Raw genomic sequence first — 25383 nt, 5'->3', positions numbered from 1 at the left:
AACCTTAATAGCATTTTTAAACAAAATATCTCGTTGCAGAAATTCCATCATACCATGTCATCCTGACAGAGACCATGGGAATGCATCTCCACCAGATCAGCTGTGCTGTGCAGCTACAATGTAGGTGCATTTAGGACTATCCTGAGAACATGCAAGCAAGAGCTGAACCGTGTTTGTTCGTTCTGAAGGGATGGTGTGTATATGGCCTGGTCATACTCGATATTTAGATAATACCTCCATTTGGAAAGAACTGAACTTTTTGGTAAAAAAGAAATTGAATGGTTAAAATTTGCAGAGTTGTGTTTTACATCTTAAAATAAGTAATGTGAACAATTATATATTCTTGGGTGCAGGATATTAAAATTTATATTGTAAGAGCAGCATATATACCATAAAATCTACTGCCTCGAAGCTTAACAGATTGGAAAAAAAATTAAGAATATCAAAAGGGATGTTGAGTATTTTCAGATTTTACCTAAGAAATTATTTTGTACTGATTTTTAAGGATGTTGGTAGTATGGAAGATTTACACAATCAAGTGAACGTTGCCAGGGGTGCAGACATTTTCAAAATAGTCTTAATTGCCAGATAATATCTCAAAGCCAAAACGCCTTTATAGGAAAATACAGTAATTCCCATCAACCTGCTTTAACTCATGAACTGTAAAGACAATGAGTGGGGACTGGCAAGGCTTTGTATTTCCTGATCAAATTCTTTTTTTTTTTTTGGAGAGGGCAGTTCATTAAAGTCTTAGAATCAGATCAGGACAGTAAAGCAGAAGGACAGGTCTAAGCAGGTTTCATGCTGTTGCATCCTGTACTTTGAAAACTATTGCTTGTGATGTCAGGAAAAAAAAAAGATGCACTAATCAAACAGAGAAATTCTAGAGAAATTCTCTTAAGCATTATTCATATTTTACCTGAAAAAAAATCTGAAATAATTTTAAAGTATGTTAAGAGCTTAGATACAATTTGGGAAGGGCAGTACTTCCTAAGCATCTACTCTCCAGGTTTCTTAAAAGCCTGACTCATTCTCTTTTTATCAAAGAGAGAAAATGGGCTAGTACAGGAGATACGCTTTGAAAGGGACCCTGAGATGGATTTTGTTTAATTAAATGATGTCAATATAGATTTGACTATATAATTTTTTTTTGTTTCTACATATAGCTATTGATGTGGGAGTTTCTAAGAAAGTGTTTTGATCAATAGTCATCTTCACTAGAACAAGTTTGGAAGTACAAAGCACTTCCATTTTGTTAACAGTATTTGATCCATGACTAATTGCTTTTATCCTGTGAAGCTGTGTTTCTGTAAATGTATCTTTATGGTTTTAATGAGTGTTTCTGAAGTCTAAAACTAACCCTTATAGCTGTATGAACAAATTCTTCAAGAGCTAGGAGATGAGTTTAGTTCAGTGGTTCAATTTTCCCTTTTTTTTTGTGTATTTTTAAGGCTTTTAATTATTACTGTAGTATCTGAGAAACATGAGGTACCCCACAGTGAAAATGAGAAGACAGATTCTTATTGCAAGTAAGTTACATCATGTTCTAGTCTGGGATGTAACAGTGGTCAGTTTGCACAGGCTTCACAGCTGTGCGAAAGCTTAATTTCAGTGACTGAGATTTACAAACAGGGCATAGGGGCTGTAAGGAGATGAGATATATTAAAGTGAATCTTTTAACATTTATCATCAGTAGCTGAGGTTTTGAAAAACAGGAAACTGTTTCAGGGTGGAGACTCCAAAAGCACCTACTGTTCTTTAGTGTAATTGTGTGAAATGCCTATGTTTCTGAAACCACAGTTTTCTGTAACATAGTTGGGGTTTATTGTTTTGAATGGAAGGCCCTACCTCCCTCTGCTCCCCAAAATGCTGTGTATAAAAAAATTTAGAGGGAAATTTCCAGTGACCTATTGCATTGTTTTAACATTATTTTTCCTAGCAAAGGCTGGTTGTCTTGGCAGTCATTCATAACTTTGAAGTCCTTCCTAAGGAAGATAAGGCTCCATCCTCTTTGCATTGGTCCAAAAGAATCAAAATGCAATGGCTAGTGCTAATTCTTGAGAATAACGTTCTGAAATTATTGCAAATAAAGAACTTGCAATGCCTGATGGATGGCAAGATTTACAAGGCCCACATTAAGAAAATCTCATGGATGTTTGTAAGGCCAACTCACTCTGGTCACGTATTTCTCTGTAGAGAAGCAAATAAAAAAATATTAGTGCCTCTCAACTGCCTTAATTTTTTTTTCCCAAAGTAATGCTATGTCTCAGATTATTGTTGTTGTTGTTGCTATTGTTATTGTTGTTATTATTAACTCTGATGCTTTACTACATAAAAAGTTGCTAGACATTTATAAAAAGACGACTAAAATATAAAATAAAAAAAATCTAGACTAATATAATAAGAAAGTAGATGTATTACACAGGTAAAAAAAGTCATCCAGGATATTGAAAGCAATTGTGTGCTTGCATCAGGGAGATTAGTTCTGTGTTCTGTTGGAGAACTCACATGACAGTTATGTCAAAATCAAACAAGATATGGGTATTTACTGGCTTTTAACTAGAAATATTTTTCAACCATTTTTTAAAGGAAACTAAAATTGAGATTGATTTCTCCATTTGCTTGTATGTGTATTTTATGTGAACATAGTACTTTTGAAGATAGATGTAATTCAACATGTAGATACATTCAACATTTGAGCTACCTAGAAGGATTCCAATAGAACTTGGAATATTGTACTATTTTTTTCTCCCTTTGCTACTACAGTTAAGTTTTTAGCATTCCTGCATAGGTCATTCAGAGTGAATGTTTTTCATCACAGTTTGAATAGCAGCACACATTTCCTTTGAGCTTAGTAGACAAGTCAAATGGCAGTTTCCATCAGAAACAGTAAGTCCTTGGCCTTCACTTGTACATGTACAAACAACTTGGTGATACTGGCATTCACCAGCAAAGTGAGAAAACCATTTATAAATGAACATAAATGAACATTTATAAATGAACATTAAATTATCTGAGATAGTTTAAGATATAAATTCCCTGTCTTATGTAGAATGGGACTAATAAGTTCATTGTTGAAATGAGTCTTCTCGTTATGGAGTTGCTTCAAACTGACAAAATAGATGCAGATATAGTACTTTTGTGGCATTGAGAAACAAATTTTTGTTTTATATATCTTTACTAAAAGATGGATTATAGAAGACATGTTCAGGAGTAGTCTGCAGTATATACATAAATCGCTAAGTAAAAACTTTTTAGAAAAAGAATTATAATATATTGAGAATCAGATGTGTATTTTCTCCTTTACTTAGTCTATTTGTCATGTAGATATTAATAACTTACTATATTGATATGTCTGCATACGTTTTACAGAGCACAGAGCATTTATGTGTTTTAAGTATAGGCCATAAAGTTTTGTGTTGTAAGGAGTTTTAAAATGTAACTGGGACAGAATATCCTTTCAAAGGGACATAACCAAATGGGGTTAAACTGCAGATATAAACACTGCAATATAGGATATCTGTAGGTGTCTATATGTCAACTCACACAGTTAGTGAAGGTCAGTAAAACTGGTCTAATTCCTACAGCTGGGTGGAATGTGTAAAAAGTTAAAAATCAGTTTTTTACGTGGCAGTGATTCTAGACCATCGTTAACCCTAAATTCCATTTTATAAAATATTTTTTCTTCTGTCTTTCTATAACTTGTTTTGATTAAAAGTCAAATATAAAGGCCACAGACTAAATACAAGCAATTCCAGTGTTATAAATATCACAGCATAATGAAATGAGGAGGATTACTTTTCTTAGCTGAAGACTAGCAAGAACTGTGCTTTAGTAAGTGAGAATTCCTCTCATTTCCAGTCAAATGTTTCACATTTCCTTAAATTAAGTAGGTTTTGATTTCTCAAACTGATACTATCTGATTATATGATAATTTGTAGCTGGGAAGCTTTCAGGAAGTTTCTTGCTGTTTTCAGAGATAAAATGCTCAAATTACACAAATTTATGTGCTTGAGTATTTACCAGACTTTTTATGCATTGTTCATTCTGCATCTGGTTTTGACTTTTAAAAAAATTGTGGTTTTTCACTGTTGGAGGAATAATCTTTGGACTAAAGTAAACCAAGCTGAAGAAGGAAGTCATACCTCAAGTAAGGGGACATAATATTCTCAGCAAATACGACATTATTTAAAACAGTGCATGATGAACTTGGCCCGTTATGTGCAGTCTTCATCTTCCGCTGAAGGAACTGCTGGTGACTGTAGCTGTGAGTTAGACATTGGACTTACAGTAAATGTTGCTGATGTGGCAAATGATCTGATCCTCAGGCAGATTTTGCCAGAGTATGCTCTAGTCTTGCACTTCTGCCCTGAGAATGATGGGTGTCTTTGTCCAGGTGGCCAATATTGTCAGGACAATAAATCGATGTTCTTTCTTCTCTGACTGGGAGGAAGTGTGGAGGAGGGAAGATGGTCTTCCTTCCAGAGGATATTTGCCTTTGCCATAGTGATAGAAAAAGCTGATGAAAAAAAAACGGCAAAACAGAAGGGTCAGAAAACTTATGGCAAAGGAAAAAACAATGAGAATATTGTATATGTCAGGACTCTGGTTGCCATTTCGTAAACAACCTTCTTCCTATTTTTGTATATTTTACTTGGATATCCTGTTTCTTTCTTTATCCCTTGTGTGACACTGGGATTCTGTGAAGGACTGAAGCCATAGAAAGTTTTCATCTATGGTTTATTTGTGGAGATTTTCCTGCTAAAATTGAGAAATGTTTAAAGAGTGATAATAGATGTTACTAAAATGGTAAATACCAACTTTCTTCCAGGAGAAGAATGGAAAGAAAATCAACAGAAAATAGTGATTTTGACTATATGCATTAGAGAATTACTATTTCATATATTTCATTTGAAACATCTTTGCATTTTGAGATCAGTTTTGACATGATCTTTAAGTTGTGTTGCAAAGCCAACTTCTGCTCTTTAGGTAAAGATACTCTTTCTGATAAAATTTGCACATTTTTGTACTATGGCAAAGAGCCTTCTGAGCTACAGCCAAGCTTGGTGCTTCAGCCCTGGGCTGAGTGGTGCAGCATAGCAGGAGCTCATCTATAAAGTATCTAAGAATCATATTCCTCATGACTTCAGTTACACCAATCCTTGTTAGCAAAGTCACTTTTTAGCCTTTGAGTCATTCCAGTTTGCAGCAGTAGTAAATGAGATGCTTTCAGTGTTAAGAAAGGTAAGACCTTACACAGCTGAAGAGAACAATGCAATGTCTAATAGTATATCTAGAAGATTCTCTGTTCGAGTCTGTTGGGCTTTAGACTAAGCCAGAATGAAAACTTAAGTAAGAAGGGAACATGATTAATTTAAGGAAAATTTTAGAGGCAGGTGCCAACAGGCAGCTTTGTAACAGTTGTAGTGCAAAGTCACCAGATGGTGAGGCAGCCAAAACAGGGTGACAGGACTGTGAGATGGCCTGGGAGTAATGCATTAGCAGCAGTTGGCAGGTTGTACAATTCAAAAGTTTGACAGAGTCTCTGTGCAAAATTGGGATGCTCAGAAGAGCTCATTTGATAAAGTTCAGTGGCATTCTAGATTCAGGAATGATTGAGATGATTATTTTGCAGTTGCATGGAGAAAAAGATTTTGCAGTAGTAGTGCAGAGGAGAGGTGTATAAAGCAGCAGAGTTGGTTTTAGAGTGGCAGAACAGAGCAGGTGATTCCTGAGTTCTAACTGAACTAGTGTTAGTTAATACTGTGAATTTCTGTTTTTCTGTGTTGTTTAGAATAAGAATTTGAAAGGCTACAAGCTTTAGAAATACATGTCAGTAAATTTGTATTTCCAAAACTCTTAGATATTTCTTTCCATTTACTCATACGATTTTTCTTGTATTGAATTATGCTCTCAAAAACACAGATTCAGTGCAAAGAGGCCATCTCTCTCTGAGTCCCTGTGTAAGGAACTTGTATGACTTGTGCTTCCGCCATTCTCAAGTTTTTATCTTTTAATCTGCTTTTGGCCAGTTTCAGAGATGAGATTCTGGCTTGAAAAAATTCTGACTGGTTGCAGGTGTTTATATATTCTGATAAAAATCTAAGTTTGATTTATCAAAGCCTTAGTGGAGTGTCAAAGCCTGGATACATTATCTGTCCATCTCTGCCTCCCTATAACAACTACACTGATGAGCACATTCAAACAGGATTTGAACTGTGAAACGCTGGAGATGGGAGTGAGATCTGGAGAACTAGCTGGTGTCTGGCCTACTTTCCATGATTCTTATCAGGATTCAGCGGAATATTGAATTGGCTGGAAAAACCCTCTTCCTCTTGCAAAAGCAGACCTTTATGTCAAAATTTTTGGTGTAGAGTTGCCTTTCTTTTAATATATGATGGAAAAGATAAAAAGCAAAGAGTTCAGAACATAAGGGAGAAAGAGCAGCAGCAGAACTTATGTATGAAAAAGTTTCCTTTCGGTGTAAGAAGGTAAAAAGTGTAACCTCCAATACAAAATATTTAATGTATTTTGTAGTATATGTAAATAAGAATAAGAGAATAAAAATATTCTCTATAATAGTTTTTTCTGCTGTATGTGGTAGCACCCTTTGTTCTTTTATTTCAGCTACTTGATAAGACAAACCAGTTTTACTAAATTATGTGAGATATTGAAGACAACACTATTTAATAACATTTCCAGAATTTTATTTAATATCTATTTCCTGTTTTCCATTTTTTCCATTGTTTGTTATTTTATCTACATACATTATTTACTGTGTTTTGTGGAGCAACTCTTAAGTGATTCCTGGTTTGTCAGGAAAGATTTTAAGTTTTAGCATAAGAACAACTTATGGTGTTTGAAAGCATTTGTTTTACTGTTCTTTCAAATAGCCTCTCATTATGTGAACCGTGGAAATTTAACAAAGAAATTAGTGCCAGGGCTGGCATTCACACATACCTTGAGTAGTAAGTTTCTCAGAGAAGAGCCTGTGGAATTTATTTCTATGTAAAGCACTATTATATTGACAAGAATGGTAGATTTCATTTCTCTTTAACAGCAAGATCTTAAGGCTGCCTCAGGCTCCTGGGTAATTCCTGCATATTCCTATGGGAAGCACAAAGCTGCTGTCACTGTTCCCGAACACTTCTGTGTGTTGTAAACCCAGATGTGACAATACAGCCTATACTTGCTTTCACTCCAGGCTCTTGACATTCCATGTGCTTGAGGGAGCTCTCTGAATAATGTAAACATTTCTCTTTTGAGACACAGGGAGCAATCACAGCCAAGATGAAACTGAAAGCTCTCAGTCCCATATTGAGTTAGGCTTGTGTTGTGTTTAACCTTCAGTGACCTTAAGGAGTTACCATGAAATTGTTGCAACTGTAAGTTGTTGTGACTTGGTTATCATGAGATTACCAAGAAGTCACAGACGATTTCTTGCTTGGTTTCATGTCCCTATTTCTGCTAATTAGATCATGACAGGATTTCCAGTTATTCACAGTGTTTTGCTTCACAGCTGTGTGCCAGAGGAGTGCTGTTCACAGTCTAATAGATAATTGTGTCTGTCAGTGAAAACACTAACTTGGTTGTCTGAGTTTTTGTTTTAGTTTTCCATCTAAGAAAGCTTCGGAAGGATAAACTGAATCCTAAATGGAGTATCGTACAATACAAGTCCTGACAAAAACAGGTGAATACCATAATATGAAATGCATTCATTGAAATGATGAGTTTTATTTAGAAGAATAAGAAAATAAAAGATCGAGGTAAGTTTAGAGATAATTCACAGAAACAAAACTAACTTGACAAAGAATGTTATGCAGAATCATCAGTTTAGTAATTGCTTTCCCCCGGTTAGTTATGGATTTTTAAACACACTGCTTACTTTTCAACCTTGTGATAAATTTCTGTTCATTCTTGTAATCATTCTGTACTATAGCCTTCTCCTAAAAATTTGTCCTCCTTTATATTAAATTTGCAAACCTTCTAGCAATCTTTAAAAAATAAATTTTATTTATTAATTTTTCAATTAATAAATTGCATATAAAAATAAATTTAAATTAAACATTACAATTAAGAAATACAATATACACGATAAAGGGAAACAATTTTTCTTAAATTATCTTAGGTCCTAAATTGTCGATAGAATATATTTGATAAGTAATGGCACATTTTGTGAAACCATAACCTACAACAGGATCCATATGCTTACCTTAGAGGCAGAATGACAATCTCTTCATGCCACAAAATTTAGTAGAATTAGTACAAGACACCTGAGAGTACAACAAAAGCAAAGTCAGAAGCTAGGTATTGGTACCCTAACAGATAAATCAGTATAATAAGAAGTCATTTATAGGCTGATAGTTTTGTATCAAGCACTTTTTATCCATAGTAATGAATTGCTAGAGTGTATTTCCTTTCAGTGTGAGATAATTGTATTATATTCATTCAAATAATCTAGGAAACTCAGTGTAAGATAATTTACTTAAAATCTTAATGAATTCACCCTCACATGTCTCTAGAAATTCCTATTCCTTCATCCTGTTGGTCTTGCAGGTACCAAGTCACCGTGCTACTTGATATCCTGCATAGAGAAAGATGTTACAGAGGTAAGACTAATCTCAAGCTCATGAGCCTACCAGAACTTAACTGGGTTTGATTCTTGATCCGCAAAAGGATTCAACACTGCATATACAACATTTACATCTTCCTTATCTTTTAGAAACTGCCCAGTGCACAGAATTGTTTTCTTTCCCGTTAGGATGTGCCAGCTTCCAAGTGAACTCCCTCTCAGTAGCTGCATGATCATCTGACTTAGTCAATAGTGATTTCATTCAGCAGAGAGAGAACCTAAGCCAGAACACTGAATAGGCAGAGCATTTGTCTGGAGCTGAGCTTTTGAAAGAGAGGTACCAACATCTGTTCCTCATGGTGTGGAGCTTACTACAGTCAGAAATTCAGTCAAAGCAAAGCAAAACTTATCCAACCAAAAGGGTCATTAAACCATCTGTTACTTATGATTTGGTATTCAGATACAATTCTTGGGAAATTTCGGGAGGGATTCTTGGCTAAGAAGCATTGGAATGTTGGCAGTCAAATATTTCTCATACTAATTCAGCACAGACCTTTGTCCTGCCTGTCAGCAATTTCAAATGTGTCACATTTCTCAAGTTGCCTCTCTTATCACTAGAGAGTAACATGGTCTGTGAGGTGAGGGTGACACAACTATGAAAGTCATTCTTGCTCCATTGTCTATATCAGACTACAAGGACTGGGGCTTTGATGCCTAGCCAAGTAATTGTTGGGGAAGGGGGAATAAATTCCAGTAGCTTGCATCTTTTTTACCCTTGCCTATCTAGAAAAATTCAGCTGCTCATGGTTTTTGTCACCTAGCCACTCCTACTTCGGCATATTCCTTCCATGAAAGTGTCAACAAATGGAGCAGTTAAGATGATACTTAACTGTGTGGGGAAAAAAAGTGAAGAGCAAAAGTCTAAGTAAAGAAACAACATGTTTTTGATTTAAGGTAGAGCACATTTAAGAGATAAAGGAAAGGTGCCAGATCCTTAATAGATTTGCAACTGGTTTCAAGTGTCACTTCGTTTATCAGTATGTGTACAAACACACAATCATACACAGATACTGCAAAATGCTTTCTCTTGGATACTTGTCATTTTGGCTTGATGGAAGTAAAAATCGGTTCATTCCCTTTTGTTTCTATTTGGAGGGTCATTTTCTTTAGAACTTTCAGTCCACTTCCAGAGAGAGAAAAATTACAATATCTAGATAAAAGAAAGATTTCTTTATGTATCTTTAAAAAAAGTGAACAAAATAATGATTTTGTACAATCCTTGTAATTCATACCGATATGGAAGATTTAAAAATTATGAATCTTGAATCATGCAGTGTTAAGTAATTTAATTTCTTTCTGATATCTGTGTAATATTTCTACCTGTTAGTGAGCCAATCCACCTTAGGAGTACAACGATAACATTTCTATAATACAAGGCAGCAAAAATAGTATCTATAGAGCTGAACGTGGTTCTTCAGAATATGAACAAGTGTAAGAGAAAAAAGAATGTATTCTCATAGACAAGTTGAAGGATAATCAATTAGTAGCAGCGCAGTTATCAGTAGGATTCTCCTGCCTAGGAGAATCCAAGTTCTACATTCTTCCAGGTGAAATTGTCTGTTACAGACCTTGCTCTCATCATTCCCCTTTGTCTTTCTTGGTCCATAGGGACATACATGTACCTCATGACTGAAGAACAGGAAGGAGATGGGAAATAGGGACGTGACTGATCCACAGGTGCATTGGAGAGTGACTGCTGGTGAGTAATAACAAAGCTCGTTCAAATAGTTCTCCACCCCTGTCTTGATAAACTTATTTTGATCCTGTGAAATACTTGCCTTAATGAGGTACACAACAATATTTAGTGGTATTGGAATTTCATGTAGAATGTTGAGGGAATTTATTAACTTGGTCATATTCCTTCTTAAATGTTTTCATCTGACTTTATCTTGCCATATCCTAGGTTCTAGCCAGCATCTGCACTTTGACCCATCTACACTTTGTCCCACTCTTTTACTCTGACCATTTTGAATTAGTTTTGTCTGAAAAAGGTATAGCTCCAGTGAGAACAAATGATTTTGATACGTATTTGTGTATTTGGATGAAAATAAAAGTAGATCTGAACTCTTACTTCAAAATTCCCAAAGAAATTTTGAGTGCTCCAAGGCTTGTATTTGAATTTGAGTACAATGGATAATATTTCAAGAGGGAAACTTTTTTTTTACCTATGTCACTATGAAGACAATAGGAGCTCAGCTATCGAAAATAATGAAGTTTGACGTGCAGTACAGTACTTGGCACTTTAAGTATGTGGATTTAAAGGCTATTCAACAGTTTCATTTTTAGATTCAGCACCACTAAAATCATACTTTCTTTTTTTTAGAAATAGAATTTGGAATTTCCACAGCTTGTTTTTTGCCAGCAACAATAGACTATAAAAAGTAGGGACTTTTTTCTCTGGTGGCTTCTATTTATTAGTAGATGAACTTTTGGTTCTTTCTGTAAAGTGAAATGGACAATGCATCTGAATAGAAGAGAATAAGAAATTAGCTGTTTTGTAGTCTGTGCAAGTTATCATACTTCTTTATTATTTTATCTGGCACCTTTGTGGATTCTGGATGCCTTCAGACTCACCAAACAGGAAGTGTCATAGCTGGGAAGCTGGTGCCTGAGAAAGATAATGAGGAAGTAGATGCATTTATTTTTATATACAGTATTTAAGAAATTCCAGAAAAGGGAAAGAAGCAGATGATAAAACTTTCTTAAGATGTTTCTTTTTTTTTTTTTCCTTTTTGCAATAGATGACAAGTTAGATGTGGAGTACAATTGTAAGGTGTGATGTGGGTTACAGGGTAATGCGTTGGTGTTCTTTTTGTAGTTAGGTACAAAGTTACAATTCCTGAAACAGACACAACCCTTTAAATAGATCTGCATGTAGATCTCATCCTTCCCAGCCGGAGATGAAAATTATAGGGAGTCAGTGATGCTTTCCTCCCCCTCTTGGGGCTATACTGAGGTTGTATTATTGTCAGGTGATGAGAAAGCAGGTGGAGGGAATCAGGAGAAGCAACGGGTCAAGAAGTTCTGGGAACCAAAAAGCCAGTAGGCACTGAGGAAGGAGACAGTGTATAACCCAAATAGCAGGCTGCTGAGGTTGCTGAGAACTGAAAATTTAGAGACTGGCAGATCGTTACCTGCTATATTAGCCATATAGTCAGCAGTATTCATATATATCCTCCAGGTTCATGTTTTTTCTATTACTTCATCAAGATTTGACCATATTAAAGGTATTACCTTGGATGTGGTGCCTGAAGAGCATTCCTTCTTTGCTGAGGCATGTCTGTTTTCCCTCTGAGAATAGTTCTCATTTGAGTTACAGCACATTGCTCTGGCTCTTGTCCTTTAGGCATGATCATACTGTAGACACTGTGAGTGGGGTGGAAGCTCTTCATCCCAGCTGCTTCCATAAAGCATCAGAAACTCTGGAAGAGGCTTGCTTTACTAAGGCACCCAGTGTGCATCCCAAGGATATCTTTCCTGAGATGTGTGAGGGACCTAAGTATAAACTTGCTGTAATACCTCTGTGATACGAGGCTGAAGAACTGTTAAGTCAGACTTTGCTGCATCCTCTCACCTGAGTGTCAAGCCTTCCACAGAAGAATTCTGTGGAATATATATACATATATATATATTCTGTGGAATATAATATATTGGATATGTTTCTGTGTTGGGATCCTGTACAAAGGCTGTAATTCCAGTACTGAGTATTTTTAGGAGAAATCCCAAATGGTAGCTCTAGATGCAGATACAGGAGTGAAATGCCATGAAGCATTTTGTTGCTGACGCAGGAAACAGAATGTCAAATTAGATGAATCTCCTTCTACCTTCTTTTTTCTTAAATTTCCTCTGCCAAAAGGATTAGCCCTCCTCACTGTAGGTCCTTGGCCATAAATCACAAAACCAGTGGTGAAGGTTTTAAGACCTCAAATTCTGCAAGAGGTTTTGCCTTTCAGCTTTCCCCTGATAGCCTCCTGGAGACAGGGCAGTACATTAAAAATGCAGGAAGAGGATTATAAATGTTGGATAAGTAACACATTGGATAATGTGCATTTTGTTCAAATAATTCATTAAGACATCAAGAACTCCCTATCTCTTTTGTCAAGAGGAAACTAGTACATCATATAGGTATTTAACAGGATTGTAGAAGTGTGAGTTAAAGCAAATACTTAGCACAGTTCTGAAACAGTTTCTTTTCTTACATTCCGGAAAAGTCTGATGTAAGTTTGTTTCCCGAAGGACATTTGTGTATTCTGATGCCAGGCCAAAAATTATGTGTTCGGTATTTCCAGACTCCCTTCTGAGACACACAATTGTTTTGTCTTTGTCCATCAAAGCCTGAGAAAAGTCTCTTTTGATTAATAGATGTATTGGAAAACATATATTTATGTCCCAGTGCGTAATTCTTTTAATCTTTTTTGCCTTTAGTGATATTCTTGTAATACTTGTTTCATTCCAGACTTCATTACACTCTGCGTGTGTCAAGATTTTTTCCAGTTGATCCTATAATACTTATCTCACTGTGGATGTGGATGCATCCTCTGTTTTTATCCCCAGCATCCTCCTCTGTGCTGTTTGAATAAAAACCTAGATTATTTGAACTCTTGAGGTAAACTGCTAAAACTTGTCAGCTGATCTCTGTTTGTTTTCAGACAGTACAGACAGTTCTAAAAACAAGCAAACTTGGTACCCATTTCCCTATTTAGAGGTTGATGCTGAGACTAGTAGGAGTAACAGTAAAGTACATATTCTTTTTAAAATATATAGGAAGCTCACATTTGAAGTTGGGTGAAGAGCAAATTTTAAGAATTTTTTTAATTTTGTGGCAGATCTGTACTTTCTTTAATAATATTTGTTGGCTAACTCTGCTCTTACCTATGCTGTCTGAGTTAACTTTGTCTGATCACCCGGTATAGTAGTCCCTCTGGTAAGGATCCAACTGCACTAAAGTTAATGGCAGCTGTCCAGTTTAATCTGCTGAGAGCTGAATCAGAGTTATTTCCTATTTCATGTTATCTGATGAAGGACTTAATTAAAATTTTTCCAGCATGCGGATATGGCCTCCTATGTTCATATCTTTGTTTAGAAACTGATTTCCCAGAAACAAGGAAATTTTGCCCTTTCTTCTTCAGCTTAGCTTATGACTATTTAAGCAGTCCAAGCAGAAGAGTTTCATTTCTTGCTTCTCTCTGCCTGTGATTTTAAAGTATTTATTTGCAACTTAACTGAGAGAGTGCTTTTCTTCAACAAAACCATTTTCTGTGAAATCAAATAAAATTCTGTAAATGTATTGTTATCTATTCTGGATAGATTTTGGATTTTTGTATTTGATAGCATTACTTTCAGAACAGTATTCTGCTTTCATTTCCTACGACTTCTGAGATTTTTTTTTATTCTTCCTCCTCTAACAAAGAAAAAGTGATGATGGTGATAATAAAAATAAAATATTATGGTAAAAGCTACTGTGACATTTTCATTGAATTTGGTTAGGCATTGCTAGATGCTTCAGATTTCCCTGTCTTATTGTCTACTGGGTAATTGGGTTTTCTTGGGGTGTTTTGTTCATTTATTATTATTTACTATTATTTTGAAGACATCCTTTCTGGCTGAGATCACAATTTTATCTTTCCACTATCATTAATTCCCTTTCATATTTGTGAGTTTATGATAAGCGAGGTAAAAAGTGGTTGATGCTTCCCATTTTAACCAGTGCAGCTTGTGCTGTCCAGCTGTCCTTTGATGAGGACGCAAAGGTATGGCTGGCTGCAGTTAGGTGAAAAACAACAAAAAATAGTGCCTGAAGAAGTTGTGGTGACTGTAGGCCAGCAGGACCCTTACATCCTGTGGTACAACTCTCACCTGAACAGCGTATTTTGGAACTAGCATTAGGTTATTAACCATATAAAATCTGCTTGACTTAAAACATATATTGATGTAGTCCCAACTTTTCAGCAGATAGATTTCTTTAACGTTTACAATGTTGTCACTTCAGCCCTTATTTTTCCAAGTTATCACTCACTTACTAGATATTTGAATCTGTGCTGTTTATAAAATGTGCTATGTGATTACAGTATTTCACAGACATCAAATGTCCAAACTGTTACATACCAAAAGATTTACCAGAGACATTCTGAAAACACACGTTTTGTTCTGAATTTCTTGCTGCTTTTGTTTAGTGATTCATAACTGACCAGTATAGAATCATAGAATCCTTTATGTTGGAAGAGACCTCTTTTAACCCTGCACTGCCATGTTTACCGCTAAACCATATTGCCGGGTGCCACATCCAGACATTTCTGAACACTTCCAGGGATGGTCATTCCACCACTTTCCTAGGCAGTCTATTCCAATGCCTAACCACCCTTCAGTGAAGAATTTTTTCCTAATATATAATCTAAACCTTGCCTGGTGCAATTTGAGGCCCTTTCCTCTCGTCATTCCAGCATCTCAATGTCTTTCTTGAAGTGAGAGGCCCAAAACTGGTGTGGCCTCCCCAGTGCCAAGCAGAGGGGGATGGGCACTGCCCTGGTCCTGCTGGCCACACTATTTCTGATCCAGGCCAGGATGCCATTGGCTGTTTTGGCCACCTGGGCACACTGCCGACTCATGTTCAGCCACTGTCAACCGGCACCCCCCAGGTCTTTTTCCCCAGAGCTGCTTCCCAGCCACCGTTTCCCCAGCCTGTAGTGTAGCCTGGGGTTGTAGTGACCCAAGTGCAGGACCCAGCACTTGCCTTGTTGAACCTCATACAATTGGCTTCATCCCGCTGATCCAGCCTGTCCGGATCGCTCTGCAGTGCCTGAATTACGTAAGTAGTTGAATACGTAAACAACTGAGATGTAGAAACCTTTGTCCATTCTTTGCATTGATAGCAATTTTCCAGCTGAAAATTAAACACTGAAAATGTTAGTTTACTTTTTTCATAACATTGTTGCTATATTAGGCAGTAAAAGTTGTCCTCAGAAATATTCCAGACTGGCTTTGAATACCCATTGGAAACCAAATACTGAAAATAATCCCCAAGCTCTTCTATAACTGCTACACTTCACTTATATATAAACAGGACATAAGAGATCTGAGAGGCATATCAGTAATGGACATTTTTAAATGGAATTGGGATTATTAGTTCATTTTGAATAGTATGAGCCTGTTTCAGGCTGATTAAGTCAGATCTCTGGACTTCTGTTATCTGACTTATTTCTTCATGTTTAGGGATCAAAATTATTTAGGAACAAGTAACATCACCTCAACTGGTAGCACAGTTTTCAAAGGGAGTACTTTGAAATCCTATTTACAGCATAATGCTCTTTACAGAGCTGAGCATTGTTAAAAGTGTTCTCAAGATTCAGACCTACACAAATATTTTCACTGAAAACAAAATTGAATAACTTTTACGTCTGAGATAAAGTGCCATTCAATTACTTGGAATCACCCACATACTTCCATTTTATCAGCTGTTTGCAGGATCAGATCTTGACTTGATCTTTCGAAGTGTAGCATGCACTATATTTACAAATGTTAATGTTTATTATTTTCCTGGCCTTTCACAAAGCAGCAGAGGGCGCTGAGCCAACCGGCACAGCCCGATATGGGTCTTTTCCTCCCTGCTCTGGATTTCCCTGTCCGGGGATTTCCCACTCCAGCTGGAGGAGAGCCTTTATAAAGAGCATGCTAGAGCTCTTGTAATAAACTGTTGCAGAGCAGCAAGATCTCACTGTGCTTCTTCACAGAAAATAGAAAGCAAAAGTTTTGAATTTACTTTCTTTACCTGGTAACAGCAATTACAAATGTTGAAACAAATGGGAAGAACAAGCCAGGCTGTGCTAGTAATTTTTTATGTGCTAAGGACTGGTAAGTTGGGGAGAGGGGTTGCTTGTTTTATTTGGTTTTGGTTTTTTTAAGCATAAATTGACCTAAAATTTACTGTTTGATCTTTATTTCTCTTTGTTCCAGTTACTTTTTCATTTCAGTGAATACAACTGTCAATTAAGTAGTTCTGTCAAAATGTCAGGAACCTTTTTTTGACCCTTATTTTGAGCTTTTCTGTGCTCTGCAAAGACACAATCATTTTCTTACTGAGTTTGCTAAAAGACAGTCTAGGAGACAACTGCAGTGTGTCACTGAATGTTTGATTTTTACTGTTGTTCCTGACAGTATTGGTGACGTTTGGTACTAAATGTCCTGTTGAAAGTGTTTCTAAAGTTGTCCTTGCTATCTTACTGTCTCCCCTCAAATGTTACAAGGTTTTAGAACCAGATTCACCTGACAAAAAAAATGTTATACTGTGCCAATGCATTGGGTTTATGCCATTTTATACATGAGAACTGTTTTTTAGTCATCTGAGTCTGTATTACCTTTGACAAAATAACAATGCCTATGGTGTATTTTGGAGATGTAAACCACTGTACGAGTTTTTTTAGTTTAACTTCCATGTATCTATAAAGTAAATTTGAAACATAAAGACCTTATATCAGTAGAAGATGAGAAGAAATAGAAAAATAAATGTTGAGAAAGCTGCTGAATTTGTGTATTTTCTCCCTATTATAGTTAAAGCTTTTGAAATGGAGATTATACCTGCTAATAAAATTGTTGCCCAGATTGGAGAAACACTCGTACTCACATGCAATACTACTGGCTGTGCATCACCAAGTTTTTCCTGGAGAACACAAATGGACAACCCCCTTGGAGGAACAGTGAACAACCATGGGACATACTCTACCTTGACTATGAATCCAGTTAGTGTTGTGAATTCTCATGATTATCTGTGTACTGTCTTCTGTGATAAGAAAGGGAAAAAAGAGAAGAGTGTCAAAGTTGAACTTTACTGTAAGTAAAAGTAAAATTCTCTGTAAGTAGTGCATGATTATAAAAAATCCATAATTGTGGTTGGTAGTTAACTTGTAATTTAGGATAATGAGTTTGCTATAGCTCAACATGTATTTCCTTGTAAGATTCCTTTATCTGTCTGTGAAGGACACTTTCTTAGCCTTTTTCTGCTTAGCTTTCTGCACTGAGCTTAGTAGGGACTAATCTTAGTTATTCCTATTCTTGGCTCCCTGAATACAGTCACAGAGCTGGGGGAAAAAAATCAAAGCCTTTGTAGTTCTCAGGGGAATGATTCAGATGTCTAAACCCACCAGCAGAGAAAACAGGATACCACCAGTGCATGAATTGCTCTGAGTACCTGTGTTTAGGCAGCTGTATCACTGCCAAGGTGCCTTGCTGGATCTTACTCGATTTTTTGCAATCATATTTCAGAAATTGTACAAATAAAAGACCTGTATGTCTTCAGATCAAGATAGGTCTTGTAATAAAGTTGATATAATGTCATGTTCTGAACACCTCTAAATTCAAGATGTTTGCTATCTGGATCTTGCTCTCATCTTGACTCTACTATTAATCTCTGCTAGTCTAAAGAAACTGATTTTATTATTCTTTTAGCTTTCCCCAGTGATCCTGTCATTGAGATCAGCCCATCCTCAGTTGCTGGAGGAACAGTCACTGTCATCTGTAAAATTCCTGATGTGTATCCTTCTGAGCACCTGGAGCTAATCCTAAAGAAAGAGGAACATGTTCTTCACGAAAAACATTTTTATGGAGATGACAGCACAAATACAGAGACCAAAACCGTGACATATTCATTTATTCCCATGGCTGAAGATATTGGGAAAGAGATTACCTGTGTGGCCAAGTTACCAGTTCCTTATATGGACTTTAAACCCAAAGAAAGAGTATCTTCTCAGAAACTGAATGCAAATTGTAAGTATTTTTGTACTAGGACTTTCACACAAAGTATGTCAGGTTCCATGGAATGGCTTTACAAAGTGTGTATTATAAATAATTTGTAATCTGCACTCCTTATCTGATTTATTTATGTAGATAATCTATTGTATTGATTTGAATTCTGTTGTATTCAGTAGCAGTCACTGAGTCACTGTTGTTCATGACAGAAGTTAGGCAATGCTTAAGCAACTCCTCTCATTCTTTTACCTCAGGCACTGTTACTCGGTCAGAAAGTAAAGATCAGAAGAAAAATGGCATCATGCAAATAAAAAAATGTTTTTAAAATTGGAATTGTATGCCTAGGAATTCCAAGTTTATAGTTATAAACAATAAGGAGATTAAAAAAAAAGAGTAAAAAAAATTGTACACATTTTGTCTAACTTAGCTTTCAAAGCTGCAAGCAAAATGTCTTATTAAGTCTGGAAAAATTGTTCCACTGTGTTACTGGGATACACATTAATAATTTTTTCTTGGTATTCTGTGAAATGTACCTCTAGAGAAGCTAGTCTTAAAGATGTGCTTGTCATTCTTCATTTACTACTGATCTTGTCTTTCTTTTGTTCTCTCACAGTTGGTCCACAAAATACTATCATTACTGCGTCTCCAGGCAACTCACCAATGGAAGGAGACTCTCTAAAACTCACTTGTGCGACTGAGAGCAACCCACCACCACAAATAGTTTGGAGAAAACATTTGGCTGATGAAAGCATTCAGCATCTGATAAAAAACAATGTCCTTTCTATTCCCCATGCCCATTTCAGTGATTCAGGACTGTACATCTGTGAAGTAATTAATCTGGTAACTAATAGAACAGAGACTGCAACTGTGGACATTGTTATACAAGGTACAAGTCTGCTTGAATTTAACTTGTATTAACTCATACTTAACTGGCAGCTGCTTGTTAGGTTGAAGGATGCTAAAACACTAAAAATTAGGAAATTATGGAGTGCTCCTTGTTATATATTCAGGATTTAGCTTCAATTTATGACTGCTCTTTTTGGGCTGTACTTTATCTTTCTATGCTTAATTTTCAATAGCTAATTCTGCCTGTACTGTTGTATATGCATACCTCTGTACATTTCCCACAATGCAACATTCGAAGTCATAAAAGAATCTAAGAAAGTGGTGAGGGGACACACACTGTTATTTCCTTGAAATATAATATACATAGTGATTTCACAGGAACATCACATTCTCCTTCTTTTAACTAGTTTTAGTCATTAGTAATGAATTTAGTAGTCATTTAATGGTAGAACTATTTTGTTTTTATTATTATTTTTATTGATTGCCGCTGTTTCAACAGAGTCAAAAGTCTCAGATAGAGTCTGGGATCAAAACCAAAATTAATAGGTCCTTGGGCAAGCAATTCCTACTGTCTTAAAACCTTCTGCATCTTAAATACTTTTACATTAGTATAACATCCTTTTATTTTGTCATGCAGGTGCTCCAGTCATTACAGAGCTCTCCATTGAGCCTTCTACAACAGTTCAAGAAGGAGAAAATGTTTCCATACAATGTTCTGCTGAGAGTAACCCTCCTCCCAAGATTATTTTAAGGAGAAAATCTGACAGTGCAGACATGGAGCCTTTCAGTGCAGGGAGCATTCTCCTTCTTCCATCTGTGATGTTCCTAAATGGAGGAGGCTATGAATGTGTAGCAGAAAATAAATTTGGGAACAGTAAAAGTGAAATAACACTTAATGTGGAATGTAAGTATATGTAAAGCTTTCCCAGTCATTTAAAAATAATTAATTGAATCTTCTGTGATAAATATAGCTATCAAATTAAACAAAACCCTGTGAGTACAAAAAAAATCAGCTTGGTCCATTGCTCTTCCCAAAGAAAGGAGCAGTGCTGATGAACAAAACAAAGTCATGAAATCTTTAATGTAATGACAGTCTTAAGTCAGAATCTGAATGAGTGAGAAATTGGTCTGCCTTCTTAACAGTCTTGGTTAGAGTACTTGGTTAGTGTGTTTAGGCTATGGAGGGTTTGTATGGAAACTCTGATACTGTGTGCTTTACTTTTTCTGAGAATGAAAAAGAAATTAACTTTGGGAGGCTGACAATCTACCATCCAGTAGGACATGTTGGATCCTTCTCTGAAAAATCCAATCATGATTAACTATAGGACTCTTCATTTCAGATGGACCAAAGAATACAATGATCTCTGTTACCCCTGCTACTGCTGTTAAAGAAGGAGAAACTGTGGTGATGAAATGTACTAGTTCTGGCAATCCATCTCCTGTGATCTCTTGGAAGAAAAAGAAAGCCACTGGGGAGTTTGAGAAAATTTTTAAAAATGCAACTTTAACTATACAGAACTTGAAAAGTCAAGATCTGGGGCTTTACGAATGTGAAGCTTATAACCAACTTGGCAAGGAAGAAAAAGCTGTGAAATTATTTGTTCAAGGTTTGTAGAACAAGATGGAAAACAAATTTTTTATTTTATGTATTTTAGGTCCAGATCTCCTTCTATGAAGAATGGGGTGGTTCTGTCTTTGATGTCAATGGAGTTGAAATGTGTCCTTAATGTCATTAAGTCATTTAGGCAGCTTTAAACAAAAGTCATTTAGGCAGTTTTAAACAGTGAAGTGTGAAATCTGCCTTAGTACAGATAGCTTATGAAAACTTCTTATGTCAGTTGAGCTTTCACCACTCCTTCCAATTGCCAAATGTATGCATCAGGTAAAGAAGGTGTGTAGTGCCTGTATTTTCTTCCAAATAGGTCTCAGGGTATATCTGCATACAAAAGATTCAAAGAGAAAGCACATGCTGAAACTTAACTGTGGAAGCACTGTATTACAGCTCCCTGGCTCTCCTCTGAGTTCAGCTCTGTATCCTGTTCTTTCAGGCTGCCTTTAAGCCATAACAAATGCTGATTCCTCAACTGACCTGCAGTGGTAGCAAAGTTCCATTTTCAGTAGTCAGCAGGCTTCTCTGCTTTAGCCCTGCCACTTCTGTCTATTGCATAGCAACAGTGTATTGCTTAGGGATCACTTCTGCCACTAATCCAGCTCTCTCCCCTATTCTTTACTATTTTTGTAGCTGCACCAAAAAATACGCTTTTGATTTCCACTTCAAGTGCAGTGATACAAGAGGAAAGTGTTACCATTCCTTGCATATTTTTGGATGTTACATCTGTTCAGAGTACTCTGTAAAAGAAAAATAGATGATGGGTTCAAAACCTTGAAACAGTAGATGGCAAATATACCACAGACAGGGCTCAGCTAAAGGGTGCAGGAAAATACACATGCATACCATTAATGAGCTGGGAGAGCAATCTCAACACTGCCAAAGGTTACTTAAAATAACTGCTATACTGAGTTAATATTAGGATTTGTTTTAGACAGACAGATTGACATCTTCAGTTTCATTAAGAATGAATTGTCTTTAAACAGAGATGAGTTGCACAGGTTCTTGTTTTAAGTGGTAGGGTTTTGGTGCTAATGAAAACTTCTGTCCAAAATGGCAGATGAACAAAATAATTGCTGCTTCAAAATTTTTCATAGTTCCACTTCCACCTTTGAAAACAGGATGCAAAATTGCAGAACCTAGTGGAAAAAAATACAGTTCTAGGATCTTTCCTTTGCCTTTTCTGTTTCTCTTATGTTGAAAGAGGACATCGACTTCTGTGTATGTTGGTCTGTGTCCTTTCATGAACTCAAATAAACAGTGAATTTAAAATAAGAAAAGAAGAAAAGGCTCCATATAATGTAAAAGATATCTATCACTTGATAAAATGTTCTTTCTGTTGGCTTCAGTGTGTGAAGGATAGCTAGTGGCAGAGTAGTGTCTAAAGCTACGTGCTCGACTATTATAGTGGGTCCATTAACTGGATTAGTACTTCGTGTGTAAAAGCTGCTGATACCTCAGGAGTTTTCACTTCTGTTTGTTGCTAAATCCTACCTTGCATTTCTTTTCAGTTCCTCCCCGAAATATTACTGTGTTAGTATATCCATCAGAAAATGTTAAAGGAGGAGAAAATATCACTATTACGTGTAGCACATACAGTAACACACCATCAGAGATGGGCCTGAAAAAAGTCCATCAGGAGAAATTATTCTGCCATCAGTGAATGGAGCCTTTTTACTCTACAATGTCAACAAAAATTATATAGGCATATATTTGCTTCATGTTTTCAGTAAGGTTGAAAACATCACAGTGATTGAGGTAGCTGTTGTAGGTAGGTAGATCTATTGCCTTAAACATATTTTGTTTGTACTTTCTAGTAAATTTTGTGTCAAGGTGAGCACAACTAGTTCATGGCTGATCCTTGCACAACAGTACTGCAGTTAACCTAAAAAAACCCCACCCCAAATCAACCCAAACAATAGAACACCTGGTGAGAATAAGCTGTATTTAGCCTCCTTTCCGTGTGGATGTTACTTTCTCTCTAACCCGAATAGGTGCAGTAGCTTTAAGGGTAGGGACAGAAAAAGGTGAATCCTGGCTGCACTTCTGTCCACATGCATGAACAGTGAGACTAATCCAGACAAAGTTCAGTTACAAAAATATCTAAAGAGTGGGCTTTTTAAACATGGTCTTGAAGCATTGATTCCAGGAGGTTGAAACATAACAAAATGTTTCCTGGGTAAAACATGTGGTATTCCTCTGGTATTCTTCATTAATTTTATGGTATTCTTCATTGTAGATGGTATCAGGTGGGTTTGAGTGGCTAGGAATTAAAGTGTGTAATATGAAGTTAATAAAAAAAAACACGAAAGGAAAATGTTTTGAAATGTGATTTGTGCATGAAAACAGAAATAGCATTCCAAACGCTGCCTGTACAGTGATTTGCACATATCTGTTTCAGTCAGTTTTTACACAACTTTTTTCTCCTTTTGTTTCCATTTTCAGCAAGATTGGAAAACCCAGATCAGATGTTACCACTGATCATTGCATTCTCCTCTGTAGCAGCGGTAGCAGTACCTGTAGTTGCAATTTTGATCTACGTGTCAAGAAAAGCAAAGATAAATGGATCCTACAGTCTTGTAAAAGCACTCAGGTTGAAAGTGTGATCACATGAATATAAGTCTTTAGTTGATATTAAGCAAATTTATTTATTGTTGTGACTGGTTCTACTCTTCTGGTAACAAACAAGTGACTTAAGAACAGTGCCATGTGATAGCAAATGGCTTTTTTTCATGTTTTGATAAGTGTTTTGGTATTCAAATTAAAGGAAAAGCTAGCATCCTCTCCTAGAAATTGGTAAATCACTTCTGTGTTGAAGCATGCTGGACAAAGAGTTCTGTGGAGAAACAAGTTTGTACATAGTGTATAATTTATGTTATAAATATGTTCAACTAAATATCAGTTTGTAAAATTGCAGTCTTATGTACAGAGAAATTTTGTTAATTCAAAGATATAAATCGTCATTGCTTGATATTTTATTTTGTATTACTCTGCAGCATGAATGTTTTTAATATCATTTGTCTGCTTGTGTTTGGAAAATGTTCTGGTTTCACTGATATTGCCATAAATCCTGTACCTTCAATGAAGTTACACAATCACTGGGCTATGCATTTCTAATTTATTTAAATTAATTTAAGATCTTGAGGCTCATTTGTGAAACATTTTATTTTAAATATTACTCAAAAAGTATCTGGGATTATAGTCTAGTTAGTTCTAGGACCGGTGAGATGTTTTTGTAGGCTTTAATCATTCTCAAATCAATGTCAGGGTTCTGTTATTTCGTGACAAGCCAAATCAGACCTTTCATGTAAAATATAAGCTGACGATAAATATGCTTTACAGATTTCCACTGCAAAATAAAACTGCCAGTAGATTTCTTTAACTAAATCCCCCTAGTGATGCTTGCTTTAGGTTATGTCAGAATATACATTAGTGTGGAAGGAACCAGTGAAACTTATCCTTAGCAACAGCAGATTTGAGTGTCAGGGGAAGCCTTGGCTGTAAAGGCAGAAGCCAGGCCAGCAGCAATCTAAAGGCATAGGCAAGGGGGACAGGCAAAATCTGTGCAGCCTCGGCAGTGGTGGTTGTGTTGTGTCCTGAAGAAATACTTTTCCCAAGCTTATCACTGTGGAAATCTAAACCTTTTTGCTGTCAACTTGTCTTCTGATGGAGAACTAGTGTCTGCATTCTTCACCCTGGTTAGTGCCTTTTTCACTGCATGCTTTCCAGTGTTGGCAAAGTGGCTGTGAAAATAGTGGACTTTGTGTGCAGGGGCAAAGGTGGAGTTTGATAGTATTCTTCCTTGCATCCCTTCTCCTCACTAGCAGTGGTGCTTTGACTCATCTGGGTGTTGATGTTCAGCACTGAAAGCAAGGTTGTGGGAGATGCAGGCTCTGTGGCTGAGAGTTGAAGTGCATCTTGATCCACTGTGCCCCGATCCACTTGCTAGGCATGGGAAGGTGGGCTTAGACCCACCAAACTTGCATACAGAAGGTAAAGCAGAGGTATGTGAAAAGAATATGCCTTTACATTATACACAGTGTAACAACTGCTCCCAACAGCAATGCAAATGCAGATGCCTCTTGGTAGCTGCTCTGGGGGGAGGCAATGGTGCACATCTCCCATATCTTTTTCCTAGCATGTTCAGTAGTGTTTTGTGCACAGTAAATCAGTGCATGCAGGATATCTATCTAGACTGGAAAGAGTGGCTTGGAAAGTGGGAGTGTAGCAGAAAAATGGGAGAGCAGTGTGGACTTGGCTTGGAGGAATGTGAGCATGCAGTAGGAGGGTGAAGAAAAGATTGAAGACAGAGGAGGAGGAGAGCTTTGACAGGCCCATGACACAAATTTCTTGGAGGTGGTGCCAAGCATATTTATTCAGAATAATGTCAGGCCTATCTCAGTGCTGTCTTGTGAATAAACCAGAAAGCATGATTTTTTTCCACTGTGCAAAACTTTGGTGCACACACGTTTTGCCTACTGGGTATGGTTCTGGTGTCTGTATTGTGGGAAGGACAGTTAGAAAAGATACAGAGAAGGAGGACTTGAAAACAGTAAAA

At 36.6% G+C, this 25383-nt stretch overlaps 1 protein-coding gene across 3 annotated transcripts; it reads left to right on the top strand.

Annotated features, from left to right (window-relative positions):
- Nucleotides 1-723: 723 nt before the first annotated feature.
- VCAM1 (vascular cell adhesion molecule 1) lies at nucleotides 724-23920 on the top strand. 3 transcript variants are annotated; one of them, XM_051795460.1, is made up of 9 exons: nucleotides 724-7690; nucleotides 8557-8609; nucleotides 10241-10331; nucleotides 17177-17455; nucleotides 18071-18388; nucleotides 18984-19256; nucleotides 19854-20120; nucleotides 20557-20823; nucleotides 23271-23920. In XM_051795460.1, exons 3-9 carry the CDS (start codon nucleotides 10280-10282, stop codon nucleotides 23429-23431), a joined length of 1617 nt encoding a protein of 538 aa, XP_051651420.1. In that variant the 5' UTR covers nucleotides 724-7690; nucleotides 8557-8609; nucleotides 10241-10279; the 3' UTR covers nucleotides 23432-23920. The 3 variants fall into 3 exon arrangements, with proteins under 3 accessions (XP_051651420.1, XP_051651414.1, XP_051651403.1); XM_051795454.1 differs by having other exon boundaries at nucleotides 724-7766; XM_051795443.1 differs by lacking the exons at nucleotides 724-7690; nucleotides 8557-8609; nucleotides 10241-10331 and adding an exon at nucleotides 16306-16480.
- The last annotated feature ends 1463 nt before the right edge of the window (nucleotides 23921-25383 follow it).

This window comes from Manacus candei, unplaced genomic scaffold (assembly GCF_025592945.1).
Source record: "Manacus candei isolate 608988 ecotype Guabito, Panama unplaced genomic scaffold, ASM2559294v1 h1tg000005l, whole genome shotgun sequence".
NCBI lineage: Eukaryota > Metazoa > Chordata > Aves > Passeriformes > Pipridae > Manacus > Manacus candei.
This window is presented reverse-complemented; position numbering and strand designations above follow the sequence as displayed.